A 13,256-nucleotide genomic window follows, 5' to 3' on the forward strand; every position below is an offset into this window, starting at 1 on the left:
AATAAAAATCTTTCAGGATCTAAATTTTTTTCTGTAATTGTCATGGCGTCCGTCCAGTTGTTAAACCAAGAAGGACATTTATTTGTCATCATTGATCACATGACTCCACTGTTTACTCTGCTACTGCAACCAAACTAAACTTGTCCTTTTCCTCTTCCCGCCTACTGACCTCAGTGATTGGTCCGTGAGCTACATGCCTCTTTGTCACTGGATGGCCACCTGTCAATCACCACACTTTCAACAAGTTAGTATGCGCACACAAACGCTCAGAGTTTGTTGTTATGAGGTTGACTCATATCTCTAAAAGTATGTTAAAGTTATTTTCTTATGCTATTCTTTTGTCAGAAACAGCTTAGATAAAACATGTTAGAGTTAACTCATCCGTCGATGTCATCGTTGTTTTAAACATGTTTGTAAAGGTCTAAGTTTAACGTCTTGGAACAGCTACAAAGGCATAAAAGTACGTTTTAAAACGCTTTAGCTGTTTATCATTTGTCGGTGTTTGATTTTTGGAAAAGTAATGTTATCACTTTTATTGCCGACATTACGTGTTGTCAAACTGTTACTGGTGTTTTTCTTAACAGTTGAAACCTGACTCTCGTTAACCTAGTTAGTTAGCTCTTAGTTAAACATATCTAACCAGACGCTGCGCGCAGTGGAAATGCTGCTGATACTGAAACGATCAACCTTTAATGTGTGTTTGATTTGTTCAACATTTACATATTCAAAACGTCTCTGTCATACACCATACTTATTTCATGTTTTGTTTACTTCCACTTAGCCTGACAAGTGGGTGGTGAGCACGGCAGTACCCACCAGCTATAAATAGTGTAAATAGTGACTTTGTGAGAAATGTTTACTAAACCTCTTGGTTACTGCAGCATTAATTCGTTTTCGTTTCTAGTGTTTTATGGACATTGGAGGTCAAGCTGCATTTTGTTTTAATGCTTTCAAGAAATACTATACAAAGACTTATCATTTGTTTTTGTCAGTTCTTTTTTTGTATATATATAATGCTGTGCAAACAGAGCACCTATTATACTATAATATGTGTGTATCAAAAAAACTATTATTTACTATCTATTTGATTCAGATCCAGAAGGCTGTATTTGTCCCTGTGGTGCAATTCAACAATAACAAAGCACCACATCCTGCCTCAGGCCTCTTTAAAGGAGCAGATTATTGTATCTTTGTGGCTGACTTTCTGCACTAAGGGCTCAAAATTCTTTTCAGATTTGGGCATTATACACCTCACCAGACCTCTCATTAACACGTAATACATGTTTCTGAATCGTGAGGCCGTATGTTGGAAGCATTCAGGACAATCTTTTGTTACAAACTTATTCTGATTGTCTGATTCAGCAGACTGGACGTGACCCTGTAACCCCTGGTTGCTGGGGAGCGAGCGGTGGGGCCATGGCTGCTGGGGCTACAGTCGGGGAAAGCCAGCTCCAGAGGATTATCCGAGATCTGCATGGTACGTCAGCTTTGTGTGTGTGTTTCTGTCCTAGTGAATACACTGGTCCCAGGCAGCTGTTGTCTGACGTGCTTCGACTGCAGTGAAGAGGAGGAAGAGTTAGAAAGGTGTGATTTCAAAACCTTTGTCTCAGTGTCAAGTCCGAGTGCAGTATATTTTTATATATATATGGAACTATCCGACCTCTCCTCGCCATCAAATAATTTGGGAAAACGGGCATCTGACCTCATGTTTGTGTAGCAAGGGTGTGGTGGGAGCGTCTATCAGCATGCAGCGAGACAGAGAGCGCGTGCTGAGGTTGCATCCATCACAGGTGTCCTTCCAATTTTTGCGATGGATACGAGGCAAGTTTTAAATACACAGCCTGTACTTGTACTTGACGATGGGAAAGGGTTCGAGTTTTAGACACCAGGTCTGTTCAAGTGTTAAGTTAATGTTACTGAAATTCAATAAGCAAGAGTTTTGCTACGTTTCTTGTCTTTTATATGTTAGATATGACATAGATGTTAGATGAATATAGACTGGAATATAGACTCCAGTTAAACATCCTTTGTATCAAAGGAAACTTATAGAACGTATTATTGCCATTGTCAGGTATAAAACAAGGAAATAGAAATGCTACCTATTTTGTTAGAAACTTGTGTAACTATCACTTTTTCTGGACCGTGTTTCTGTGAATATCAGAGGCCGTTGCAGAGCTAGCAAAGGAGTACAAGGAAAGCGGGGAGCCAATCACTGATGACAGCACCACTCTGCACAAATTCTCTTACAAACTGGAGTACCTCCTACAGGTAGGATTTTGTGTTCTTACAAAGTAAAAACAATCCAAAGGAACCTAATTCATTTAAGAAGTCATCATACCTTCACTGATGTAAGATTAAGATGTGTGGGTTTTTTTTCTATTTTATTTTTTATAAATGTTATTTAAATGTCTGTGTATTTATGTGTGCCTTTAAGTCGGTGGCCTCTGCAAAATTGACAGTGAAGATTCTTGATTGTTTATATGACAGACAAATCATTAGCATTTTGTGTCACTCCTTAAATACATATGTTTATTTTTTTCCAAACTGTATTGCTTAGAAAATACATTCAATAGTTTTCATTCCATCTATGTTCGTCTTTCAGTTTGACCAGAAGGAGAAAACAACGTTTCTTGGTACAAAGAAGGACTATTGGGATTACTTCAATGACTGTCTGGCTAAGATCAAAGGAGCCAATGATGGTATCCGCTTTGTCAAATCCATCACTGAGGTGTGCTTTTGTTGTTTATCATTTATATCATTTCATCATTTTCATTATAATGACATCACAGTATCTCTGATTATATTTCCAATAACACCTCTTTTGCTTGAGTGATCACCAAGTATGTTGGCCTCTTTTGGCACAACAACTTTTTCCATTGCTGCTTAAAATCTGTTTTTTATTGAGCATATATGCTATATCCCATTAGCAGTTATTTACAACGCATTATGGATTTTATTGTGCTCTTTCTCAGAAATAGCACCAAATAGTGCATTTGCATTTGGTAAAACAAGCGTTTGGTAAAACAATGTCTGCTTCTGCTTTGATAGCTGAAAACATCTCTGGGCAAGGGAAGAGCGTTTATTCGCTACTCCCTCGTGCACCAGCGGCTAGCTGATACTCTGCAGCAGTGCCTGATGAACAGCAGAGTCACCAGGTAAAGCTGTCACATCTAATCTCATTTCCTTATTGTGCTTTGAACATCAAATGTGGATGTCCTGTTTGGACGTAGTGTTTGACTCAACTTGACTTGAAGCCAGAATTTGTAACTTTTTTTAAACCCTCCCATCTCTCCTACAGCGACTGGTACTATGCAAGAAGTCCCTTGCTGAAGCCCCACCTTAGTGTTGACATCATCAATCACCTGTACGAGCTCAACGAGGTGCAGTTTGATGTGGCGTCCAGAGGTCATGACCTTGATGCCGCCTGGCCAACTTTTGCAAGGTAACAAGTCACAAAAAATATGTACAGAACGTAAATACAAGCTTGGTGTATAAGCTGTGTGGCCTTTGCCAATGCTTATAGTATTTTTTCTAATCAACAGGAGGACACTGGGCAGTGGAAACTCTCCTGGCCATATGTGGAAACCACCCAGTCGTAGCTCCAGCATTAACAGTCTGGCTAGCACCTATTCCCAGGTAACTCTCTAATAACATCACGGCATCTTACAATCATGTCATCTTGTAATAATATAAATAACTACAAGATATTCATCACTTATTCCCTTGTTTTCTTGTTTCCTTACAACCGTCAAGCAACCTCCTGATTTCCCCTCTAGCCCTGACTATGGTCAGGCTCTGCTGAATGACCTGAATGAGTCTTTGCCTGCATGCATGGAAGATGTCAGCACAGTTGAAGACCTTCGTTTAGAGCTTGATCAGTCAGAACTCAAGCAGCGAGAACTCCTCAATAAGGTGCAGCAGCTAGGTGAAGAAGGTGCTGAGCTCAGGGGAGTAGTTGGGGAGCTTCAGAGGCAACTGGATGTGTCACTTGCTAGACAAGAAGAGCAACAGGGCGTTCAGGGAGAGCTCAAGGCTCTGCAGGGGAGAGAGGAGGCTCTGTCCAGAGAGTTGGAAGGGCTCAGGGCTAGGGAAAAAAACAGGGAGGCTCAGCAGCTCCTGCTTCAGGAAAAACTGGCAGCTACTGAAGGGAAGAACGTAGAGCTCATGGCCAAGTTGGACGGGGTTCTGAATGAGAAGGGCCAGCAGGCAGCCAGTCACTTCGATTCAGCACAGAAGATACATGAGTTGCTGGACAGATTGAAGGAGGCGGAGAATGGGAAGATGGAAGCTGTAGCGGAGGTGGAGGACAAGAAGAGACAGGTAGAAAGGCTAGAGGAGGAGCTGAGAATCAAGGATGCAGCGGCAAAGAATAGTGAATCAAAACTCGGAGCTTTAGTTACATCGGTGTCTGAGGAGAAGGCCAAGTTGGAAGCAAAAGTTGAGGAACAGGGTAGTGCCCTCGACAAGCTGCAGGGCGCTTTGACGTTAAGAGAGAAGGAGGCAAGCAACATACAGAGGCAGCTGCATGACCTCCAAAGGTCTCTAGAGGAGAAAGAAAAAGAGATGGAGGAGGTGAAGACAGGGGCACAAGAAGATAAAGAAGAGATGCAGAAGAATGTTGGTGTCTTGAAAGAGTCACTGGAAGCTGAAGTAACTGCTCTTAGAGAGCAGCTTAAGACAAAAGTTGCAGAGCTAACCTCCGGCTGTGAGACACTACAACAGCTAGAAGCCAAGAACCTAAGTTTGTTTGCAGAGAAGGAGAAACTGGCCACCAGCCTTGCTGAGCTGGAGTGTAACCTTAAAGAACAGACTACCAAGACAGAGGACTATAAGACACAGTGCACTAACCTAATGGAACTAAATGAGAAGCTGCTTATCTCAGAGAAGAGAAACAAAGAGCTGAAGAAGGAAATGACAGAAAACAGATTAGTTCTTGAGAATGAATTAGCAGCGTTAAGGGCTTCTGAGAAACAACTTAGAGGTCAGTTGGATGATACCAAGATGACAGTGGATGAAAAAGAGAAGCACCTGCGTGAAGAGAACTGCAAGTTGGATGAGAGTCTGCAGCGAGCCATCGTGACTGTGAAGCTTTCAGAGACTGAGTCAAAGCGACTGGAGCAAGAGAACAAGAGTCTACGAGAGGAGCAGGACACTGTGAAATCAGCTCTTAGTCGCATGCAGGCTGACTTGAAGAGTGTTCATGGACAGATTGGAGAGTTGGAGAAGAACTTGGGAACCTCACGCAAAAATGAAGCCAGTCTTCAAGAACAGCTCCAAGCCAAAGAGGCCCAGTTAGAGAGCAAAGAGAAGGACCTTCTTAGGTTGCAGTCTAGATTAAAACATTTGGAGACTAAGGAGAAGGAGCTTGAGGCTGCCAAAGCTGATGCAGAAGCAACCTGTGCTAGACAGACAGAAATGATTGAAAGAGTCACTTCTGAGAAACAGGCATTTGAGAAATCTCAGATGGAGAGGAGCACTGCCCAAGTCAAGGAGAAGGAGGAAGTGACTGGCAAACTAACTGTGGTTGAAGGTCAGTTGGAATTAAGTATGAAAGAAGTATCCAGACTCCAGGCAGAGGTTCTGGACCTCCGGGTGCAGGTGCAGAGATCTGACGCAGAAAAGCTTAAATTTCAAGCACAGCTGGAAGTGACACAAGCCCAAAGAGATGAACTTAGAACTTTGACTGAGCAGCTTAAATCCCAGACAGAGGCACTAAATCAGAGGCATATAACTGAACTCATGGAGTGCAAAAAGAAAGAAGAGGTACTGACTGAACAGCGCGATCGAGAAGTAGCTGCCTGTGCTGAGTTTGCCATCTCTGCAGCAGCCATGCGAGAAGAGCTTTCCACCCTCAAGGCAGAAAATGACAGGCTGTCATTAGAGAACAATGAGACTCGTGAAAGTCTGCACAGGGCAAACACTGAGATGGCCGAGCTGGGTATGACCATCTGTAAGCTAAGCGCTGAAAAGGAGGAGGCCAGTGAGCATTGTGTGGGAAATTCTGCTAAGATTGAAGAACTAGAGAAAGAGGTGAAGCAACTGGAGAAGTCCATGGAAGAACTTCTGCTGGAGAATAACAGCTTAAGAGAGGAGCTTACACAGAAGGAGGCACTTCCAGAGACTATTGTGGAGCTTCGTGAAGAACTGGAAAAGAACAAGATCCAAGTACAAAGCATCAAGGACTCCAGCCGAGAGGAGATGGAGGCTGTCAAGTTCCAAATGAGTTCAGAGAGCATGAATAATCAGGCCCAGATTAAGGTGAGTTATTCAGAACCTGTTAATCTTTACTGGTAATTACACTGTAAATACTGAGATTAAACTTATTGACTTCAGTGATCCCTGACTTTGGTCATATTCATGATTAAATGTCTCAACACATTCTGGACGTGTGGGTTGGCATATAAATTTGCTTATTGTCATGTTGTCTTCAGGATGATATATAGCAAAAGAAAAAAATACATTTTCCCATCAAGCTGTCTGGACCTGGAATTACATTTTAATCATCCTCAACTGTTCATGCTTTCGTGAATGCATTTTCTCACTTTTAGGAAACACTATATTAAGATGTTCAACATACTAAAACATATCTCGTTTGCAGGAGAATGTGTTACTGTAGACTGCCAGTTTATTAGCTTTTAGGTTTAAACCACCAGCGTCGTTGTAAACGCAATCTTTTACATTTCAGAGTTTAAATGAACAGCTGAACAATGTGAAATCTCAGCTGCAGGAGGAGAGGAGGAACGAGTCCAACTTGCAGGCCAAAGTGTCTGAACTAGAGGTTTGTGTCTTTCAAAAAATCATTGCTAAAATATATGGTGGTGGCAGAATGTGCATAATCTCTGGAGAGTACATGACATTGCTGTCTAACAAACATCTCGTTAGAAACATATCGGTGTATAAAAATACACCACTATCAGAATACAAATGTGTGAGCTCACCTCAATTCTAGTAAAACGTACTGTATGATTAAACGAAGGCTGTACTGTAGATGGCTTTCTAAGGGCTGAGCCTGGATCAGTGCAGAGGGGATTTCTTTTCACAGATAATGAGACACCTTGACTATAAAAGCATTTTTTTTTCTTTGACTGCAGAGGGTAAAATCCATGTAGTCCTAATCAAAATAGTAGCTCACAGAGTAGTCTTAGAGATGATCTTTTTCCTCTGTTGTTTGATGTGCTTATATGTTTATATATTGAATTTGATTTCGAGTGTAGTTTCTCACGTCGTATGAGGGGGTTAATGGTAGGGCATTCCACAAGTGGTGCACATTAATATTTATTTTCCCACTCTGGTGGGATAGAGAATAATTTTTGTTGCATGTTACAGAAATTAATGAGAATATAATGTGTGTATCCCTTATCTTTAATAAAGGCTGTGAATGAACAGTATTTGCAACTGACTGGTGAGAAGGACGCTTACATCACAAAGGCCGAAGCAACCGTTCGTGAGAATGAAAGTGAGATTCAGCAACTCAGAGATGCGGTAACCAGGTGTGTTCATGACCAGTAATACTTGTGAACAGCAATTTTAGATGGAAAAACAAATAATGACAAATTTCTCTTAAGGGCTGAGGAAGCGCACACGACTGTACAAAAGGTCTGCGAGGAATTGACGCAGAAACTAAACACAACAGAAGCTGACAAACAAAACCAGTACCTAAAGATGATTGCAGAGATTGATGACCTTAACAGAACCAAGACCAACCTTGAAGAGCGGCTCATCGAGCTCATAAGGTATCATCTTCCTCTATTATAAATGGATGAGAGACTGTCACCTCCAACAGGCAGATTGTTTTTTTTTTTTTTATGAAAAAAGGTGTTAGGATTCATTTTCCCTTGGATTTCAACCACTGTATCGCATTTAGTTTGGTGTCTGTTCTTTGGTAGTCCCAATTTAAATAGAGTGTTATTTAAATTGGTTCTTCCAGTAAGAGTTGTCCATGCGAAATTAGGTTTTAGTAGCCGGATGAGGGGAAAGGCTTCTTAAAATGCCGAAATAAGGTACTGAGATCAAACGTGAAACAAAGACGAGCGTCACAGAAACGTCCACATGCGACACTACTGAGAAAAACAACAGCTTTTTATGCATCATTTTTTGCTCAAAACTTTGATGATGTGATTTCAGCCTTTTGTACTCTTGTGTTATTCATGCCTTCGTTGTTTTTTCATCACGTGGGGAAATGAAGATACATCTTCATATGAAATTATTCTTTGATGCAAATACTTGTCATGCTATTTTTGTTCAAGTCATGAAAGATTAGACATCACAAGACTGATGAAGTTTATTTACAGCTTACATTAAAACCTTAACACAGTAATTTTCCAAACTCCAAACTCGGTCAACATTTGTTAAGAAAGAACTGATTGACTCTAAAGATGCGTGTTCGTTTTTACATCAGGGACAAAGATGCTCTGTGGCAGAAGTCAGACGCTCTGGAGTTTGAGCAGAAACTGCGAGCAGAAGAGCGCTGGTGGTTGGTAGATAAGGAGGCCACACACTGTCTTGACTGCGACAGCCAGTTCACCTGGTTGCTGCGCAGACATCACTGCAGGTGGGTCTTCGGTTTTCACCAAAGCCTGTTACTCACTTGAGTCTGTGACTCCACTTTTTTGATTTACAGGCTGCATACAGCACCGCTTGTGTGTTTTCCCAACATGCATCACATCAAATATATGGTAAAGTGACAAATTATAGGTTTAACTTGGATAAAGAAAATGTTTATGTATTTTGTGATCATATTTTAGGCTTTGTGGACGGATCTTCTGTTACTACTGCAGCAACAACTATGTCATGACCAAGCACAGTGGGAAGAAAGAGCGCTGCTGCAAGGACTGCTACACCCAGCACAGTGCAGTGGTGGAGAGGTTCACAGAGGCAGAGCTGAGTCCTTCCAAAGTGCAGCCTCCTCCTCCTGGAGTTGGACCCCAACCGCCTCCCGAACCAGCTCCATATAAACCCACTCCCAGGGTAACAGGTAAACATCAGGGAGACAAGCACCTACTCACCACAACAAGCTAACGTCATCGTAACCACTGACTTTGCCCAATGGTTGTAGTTCCTTAGGTGTCTATAAGAACGTAAACAGAAGTGAAAAGAGTCGGAACAGAATAGTTTCTGTTCAATTCATAAAAAGGGAAGAGACTCAGATTTCTTCTCATAACTTTTACTTTTGTCTTCAACAAAGGAAAGCCACAAGTTGTTTGTACTGGCCAATTCTCAGTGTGTTTTGTAGGCTGTGTAATTCCCATAATGTTCTCAAGTAAAATAAAATAGTAAATAAAGTTTACAAGTAAATAAAATAATAATAATAAAAAAGTAAATTAAATAATTCAGCTTATTAAAGTCATTGATTTGTTTGCAGTTTCAGATCCCAGTAGTAAATCTGATGATGCAGCTTTCGACATAATCACAGAGGAAGAGGTGAATGGTGTCTACGACAGTGACACCACCTCTCAGACAACAGGAGGCTCTCTTGATGGAGAACAAGACCGGCGGCACCCAGGAGCAATGGATATGTGAGTGTTCATCTAAATGAACAAGTCATACATCATTCAGTTATCCAAACAAAAGCAGTTCACTGGAGACTATCTTTCTGAAACACGTAGAAAAGAAACTAAAGAAAGTTTCGGTCCACTACTGCTTGTTTACACATGGTGAGTGGTTGAACATTGGGTGGTGACACGCTCCATTAAGGGATGTGCTTTTGACCTTTATTTTTATGCTGAAACAGGAACAGGGTAGTGCCACAAAAGTTTCACGGGGGAGGGACAACACAAAACATCAACACACAATAAGTACTTGATTTGTGACAAGCACATTTTCTACACTTTGTTTGAACATTGATTCAAGTTCTGTGTTAAAAAGCATGTGAAATTAGGGGAAAGTAGGGAGGTTACTACCTCCAAAACGCCCTTATTAACGATGAATAGATGCTGGATGTGGGTGTAATTTATATTGCACTTTAAATGCATAGTCATAATGCTGCAGTGTATCTCAAAGATATTTTAAAGACAGGCCTATTTTTGCTACACAAGGTTAATGTGGTGATTCACGGTGAAGGAAATCAGTTGTACTTTGTAAGCACTTTGTAACTAAAGAATGTTGTTCTCATTGTTTTCCGTTGCACGTTGCAGAGGCACAGGAGATGTGACCCCTGATGAAGACCACGTCTCCACGGTTCAGGATTCAGAGATCAACCTGCTCAAATCAGGAGAAGTCTCGTGAGTCTTTGATATACGTCACATACACTCAAGTCTCTGAGTTAAGTCTCTGAAGCGTCTGAAAATAGCGTTGTGATTACAGGATGGCAGTCCCTCTGAGCATTGATGATGTTTGTCAGTTTGGTGACGGTTCCAGGGAGCTCTTTGTCAAGTCCAGCTGTTACAGTGTCATAACTGTTGCTGTGGCTGACCGTGGCCCAACTATCAGCTGGATGTTTTCCTCTGAGCCCAAGAGTATATCCTTCAGTGTGGTTTACCGGGAATCCAGTGACACTCTTGTGGAAGAGTCCAAGGTACATCCGGCATGCAATTTTTACTTTGTGTTGTTGAGTTGTTTTTCGTTTTGTTTTTTTTGGTCTGTTTTTTTTTACTGGCCTTGAGCCCGTATACAAAATAAAAGCCCAAACATTGAAGATTGATTCCATTCAACCTTTGTTAAATCTCACAAAGTCCACGCAAGCAATCAACAAAGACAAGGATTTTTAAACTCTAGTACATCACATTAAAAGACCCAATGGGCTAAAGCTCTGCGTACTTTTCATGTGTGCCTCCTGCAGAGAACTGGGTCATTTTGCTTGATGTTTCAAATATTACGGCCAGAAGAAAGCCTCCGCAGGTTGGCCGTGTTGCTCAGCAGGTGGAGGCACATATCCTGCACTTAAAATGTCAGGAGTTATAAATGAGTTATGACCTTTCATTGCTTATTCACCTCCCTCTCGCTCTCTTGTCAGTCTTTTCTTCTGTGTGATTTATTTTTGCACTCCATTTTATTTAAAGCTTACAGGGCATTACTATAGTTATATTAATGACAAAGATTGAATTCCTGCTGTCCAACATAAATGATTATAGAAGATAAAATAGAAAACATTTATCCACATGGGTGATTTGTCACCCACAACCTGTGGGAAAATGTCACTTGAGACCAATTTTTCTGTTCTGCTCTCAGGTCCTGATTCCTCTGACTCGCTGCAATTCCCATAAAGAGAAAATTCAGGGGCAGATGAAAGTTAGGCACCCTGGCCTCTACACACTCGTCTTTGACAACTCCTTCTCACGGTACAAGGCTCCAAATATGTTGTCTATTTTTATTTGACAATTATTTATTAAGTTAACTACTGCATGGGCATAATAATTTAAAAGGCTCTTATTACTAAGAGACAGTATTTACTGTTTCTGGCCATCATTTATAATAATGGTGGTGAGTTTTTTACTGAATGAATGAGGCAAACCCTCATTGTGACCCAAGCCGCCTCCAAATTTGGTTCTCCCCGCATCCTGGGGGTTTTCACACCTGTATTTAATGCTAGTCCCTTGTTATCTGATTCTCCAGGATGGATGTTAATGTAAGGTCTGAAGTGGGCCATAGTTTTGCACATTTGGTTTTTAAGCTGGTTTAATCCTAAGAGGATTTTAGTCCTTTGATCAAAAACCCTTTTTCCACAGGTTCATCTCCAAGAAGGTCTTCTACCATCTGACCATGGAGAAGCCCGTAATCTACGACGGAAGCGACTGTCCCTGAAGCTCTACACCACAAGCTCCCACTGAGGCGTCACCATGACGTCACTGTGGCAGCCACAGTAAATAGAAACCGACTGTTATGGCATTTCCATTACTTTTATGCTCAGTAGTTTCACAAACCAAGTTTTTTATGTTTTCAGAAATGGTTTGCTTTATTTAACTCTGTTTGACAAATTGTTGCCAGCATAATGAAAATCAAGTAACATACTGTACAAACAGTACCTTTAGCTCATCTAGGTTAAGTTGTTCATTTAGAATAGTTTCTCTCTTTTCCAGTTAAGTTGGAACATGAAATAGAGGTCACTGAAAGTAACACTAGCAGGTTGAAACCACATAAAAGACAGTTTACTTGTCTTGTGCAGGCGTTAAAATCAAGAAGGTGTAAACAGAAAGCAGTGGTTGAGGTTCGTCATGACATTAACATTACATTTGGAATTGCAGAAAGGAAACAAAGCAGGAACTAATCACTGACATGGACAAGCACAGTTCCTGCTTTATACAAAGCAAATACGCACTTTGTAAAAAATCTCAGGAGTGGTAGCATGTCCTAGCTTAATGTTTTGGAAAAACAGGGACTGCCTCTTATTTTCTGTGCAAGGAGTCCTGCACACCAGCTTTTTCTATCCAGTTTGTATGATCTAATGTAATGAAGTGGTTTTATGTGTCATTACAGTGGACATCAGTTAACTGACTCTCAGCTAACAAGCTACTGTACTTTCAAAGTGCCTTTTTCAATTTGCCAGGGATTAGTTTGTTGTTGCTTTTTTGTATATTTTACTCTTTGTAATCTGCACAGATCATGACACTTGGTATGAGTCAATGCCATTCTATAAAAGCTTTTAAATCACAATATGCACACAGTTATATATTTTAGTTACATCAGTTGAAAGTATTTTTGCTTTTAGATTTTATTTGAACCTCTGGAATGTTCTGTCATATTTGAAATCACTCTTTGTTTTTCTTGTTCTCTCAGCGATGAAGTAGGGTGGAATATTGTGTGCATTTTATTATTTTTATGCAAAGCAATAAGAAAGAATAACGTTACTTATGTCTACTTTTGCCATTACCTTTGCACACAAACCGTCACTATTTGAAAGAGATCTGTTTGCTCTTCAGACTGACTTCAGACTTCAGACGTGTTTATATTTTTGATGTGGTTAAATTGCTGCAAATTAGACGTGGAGCCTCATAATTTTCTCTATCGAGCTGCACTTTGTGATGACATTTTTTTAAATTGTTGCAAACAATATTGAAACTGTAAAGTTTTTATTGTCATTGTCAAGTAATTCACTGAGAGAAAGTTTTTCTACTTTTTGCGGGGCTAAAGTGTGCATGATTCATTCAATTTAACTAGTAGGAGACATATCAAACACCAAGTAATCAAGATTAAAGTGAGAGTGACGATGTCTCTGACATCCACTAATCTGTCTCTGCTTGAGTGTATTACAACTTGTAATGTCTGAACAACAACCTAGACACATTACTTCTTCATGTGGCCTCAGTTTTCCAGAGATTTGA

General features: G+C 40.6%; 1 protein-coding gene across 4 annotated transcripts; it reads left to right on the forward strand.

The window, feature by feature from the left end:
• Positions 1 to 238: 238 nt before the first annotated feature.
• Positions 239 to 13,161, forward strand: fyco1a (FYVE and coiled-coil domain autophagy adaptor 1a). Of its 4 annotated transcripts, none has more exons than XM_047587473.1 (18): positions 239 to 306; positions 1,363 to 1,477; positions 2,162 to 2,268; positions 2,603 to 2,728; positions 3,049 to 3,155; positions 3,299 to 3,442; positions 3,543 to 3,636; positions 3,754 to 6,258; positions 6,686 to 6,778; positions 7,372 to 7,490; positions 7,566 to 7,733; positions 8,399 to 8,551; positions 8,745 to 8,974; positions 9,362 to 9,515; positions 10,134 to 10,220; positions 10,303 to 10,513; positions 11,167 to 11,276; positions 11,664 to 13,161. In XM_047587473.1, exons 2-18 carry the CDS (start codon positions 1,417 to 1,419, stop codon positions 11,737 to 11,739), a joined length of 4,545 nt encoding a protein of 1,514 aa, XP_047443429.1. In that variant the 5' UTR covers positions 239 to 306; positions 1,363 to 1,416; the 3' UTR covers positions 11,740 to 13,161. The 4 variants fall into 4 exon arrangements, with proteins under 4 accessions (XP_047443429.1, XP_047443430.1, XP_047443428.1 ...); XM_047587474.1 differs by having other exon boundaries at positions 249 to 306; positions 1,366 to 1,477; XM_047587472.1 differs by having other exon boundaries at positions 264 to 460.
• The last annotated feature ends 95 nt before the right edge of the window (positions 13,162 to 13,256 follow it).

The sequence above is a fragment of the Mugil cephalus genome, chromosome 6 (assembly GCF_022458985.1).
Source record: "Mugil cephalus isolate CIBA_MC_2020 chromosome 6, CIBA_Mcephalus_1.1, whole genome shotgun sequence".
In the NCBI taxonomy this organism is placed as follows: Eukaryota; Metazoa; Chordata; class Actinopteri; order Mugiliformes; family Mugilidae; genus Mugil; species Mugil cephalus.

Coding starts and splice junctions, on each gene's coding strand:
- fyco1a (XM_047587473.1), top strand. CDS start 1,417: ATGGCTGCTGGGGCTACAGTCGGGGAAAGCCAGCTCCAGAGGATTATC. Junction 2,729..3,048: donor TTGTCAAATCCATCACTGAG/GTGTGCTTTTGT, acceptor CTGCTTTGATAG/CTGAAAACATCTCTGGGCAA. Junction 11,277..11,663: donor TTTGACAACTCCTTCTCACG/GTACAAGGCTCC, acceptor CTTTTTCCACAG/GTTCATCTCCAAGAAGGTCT.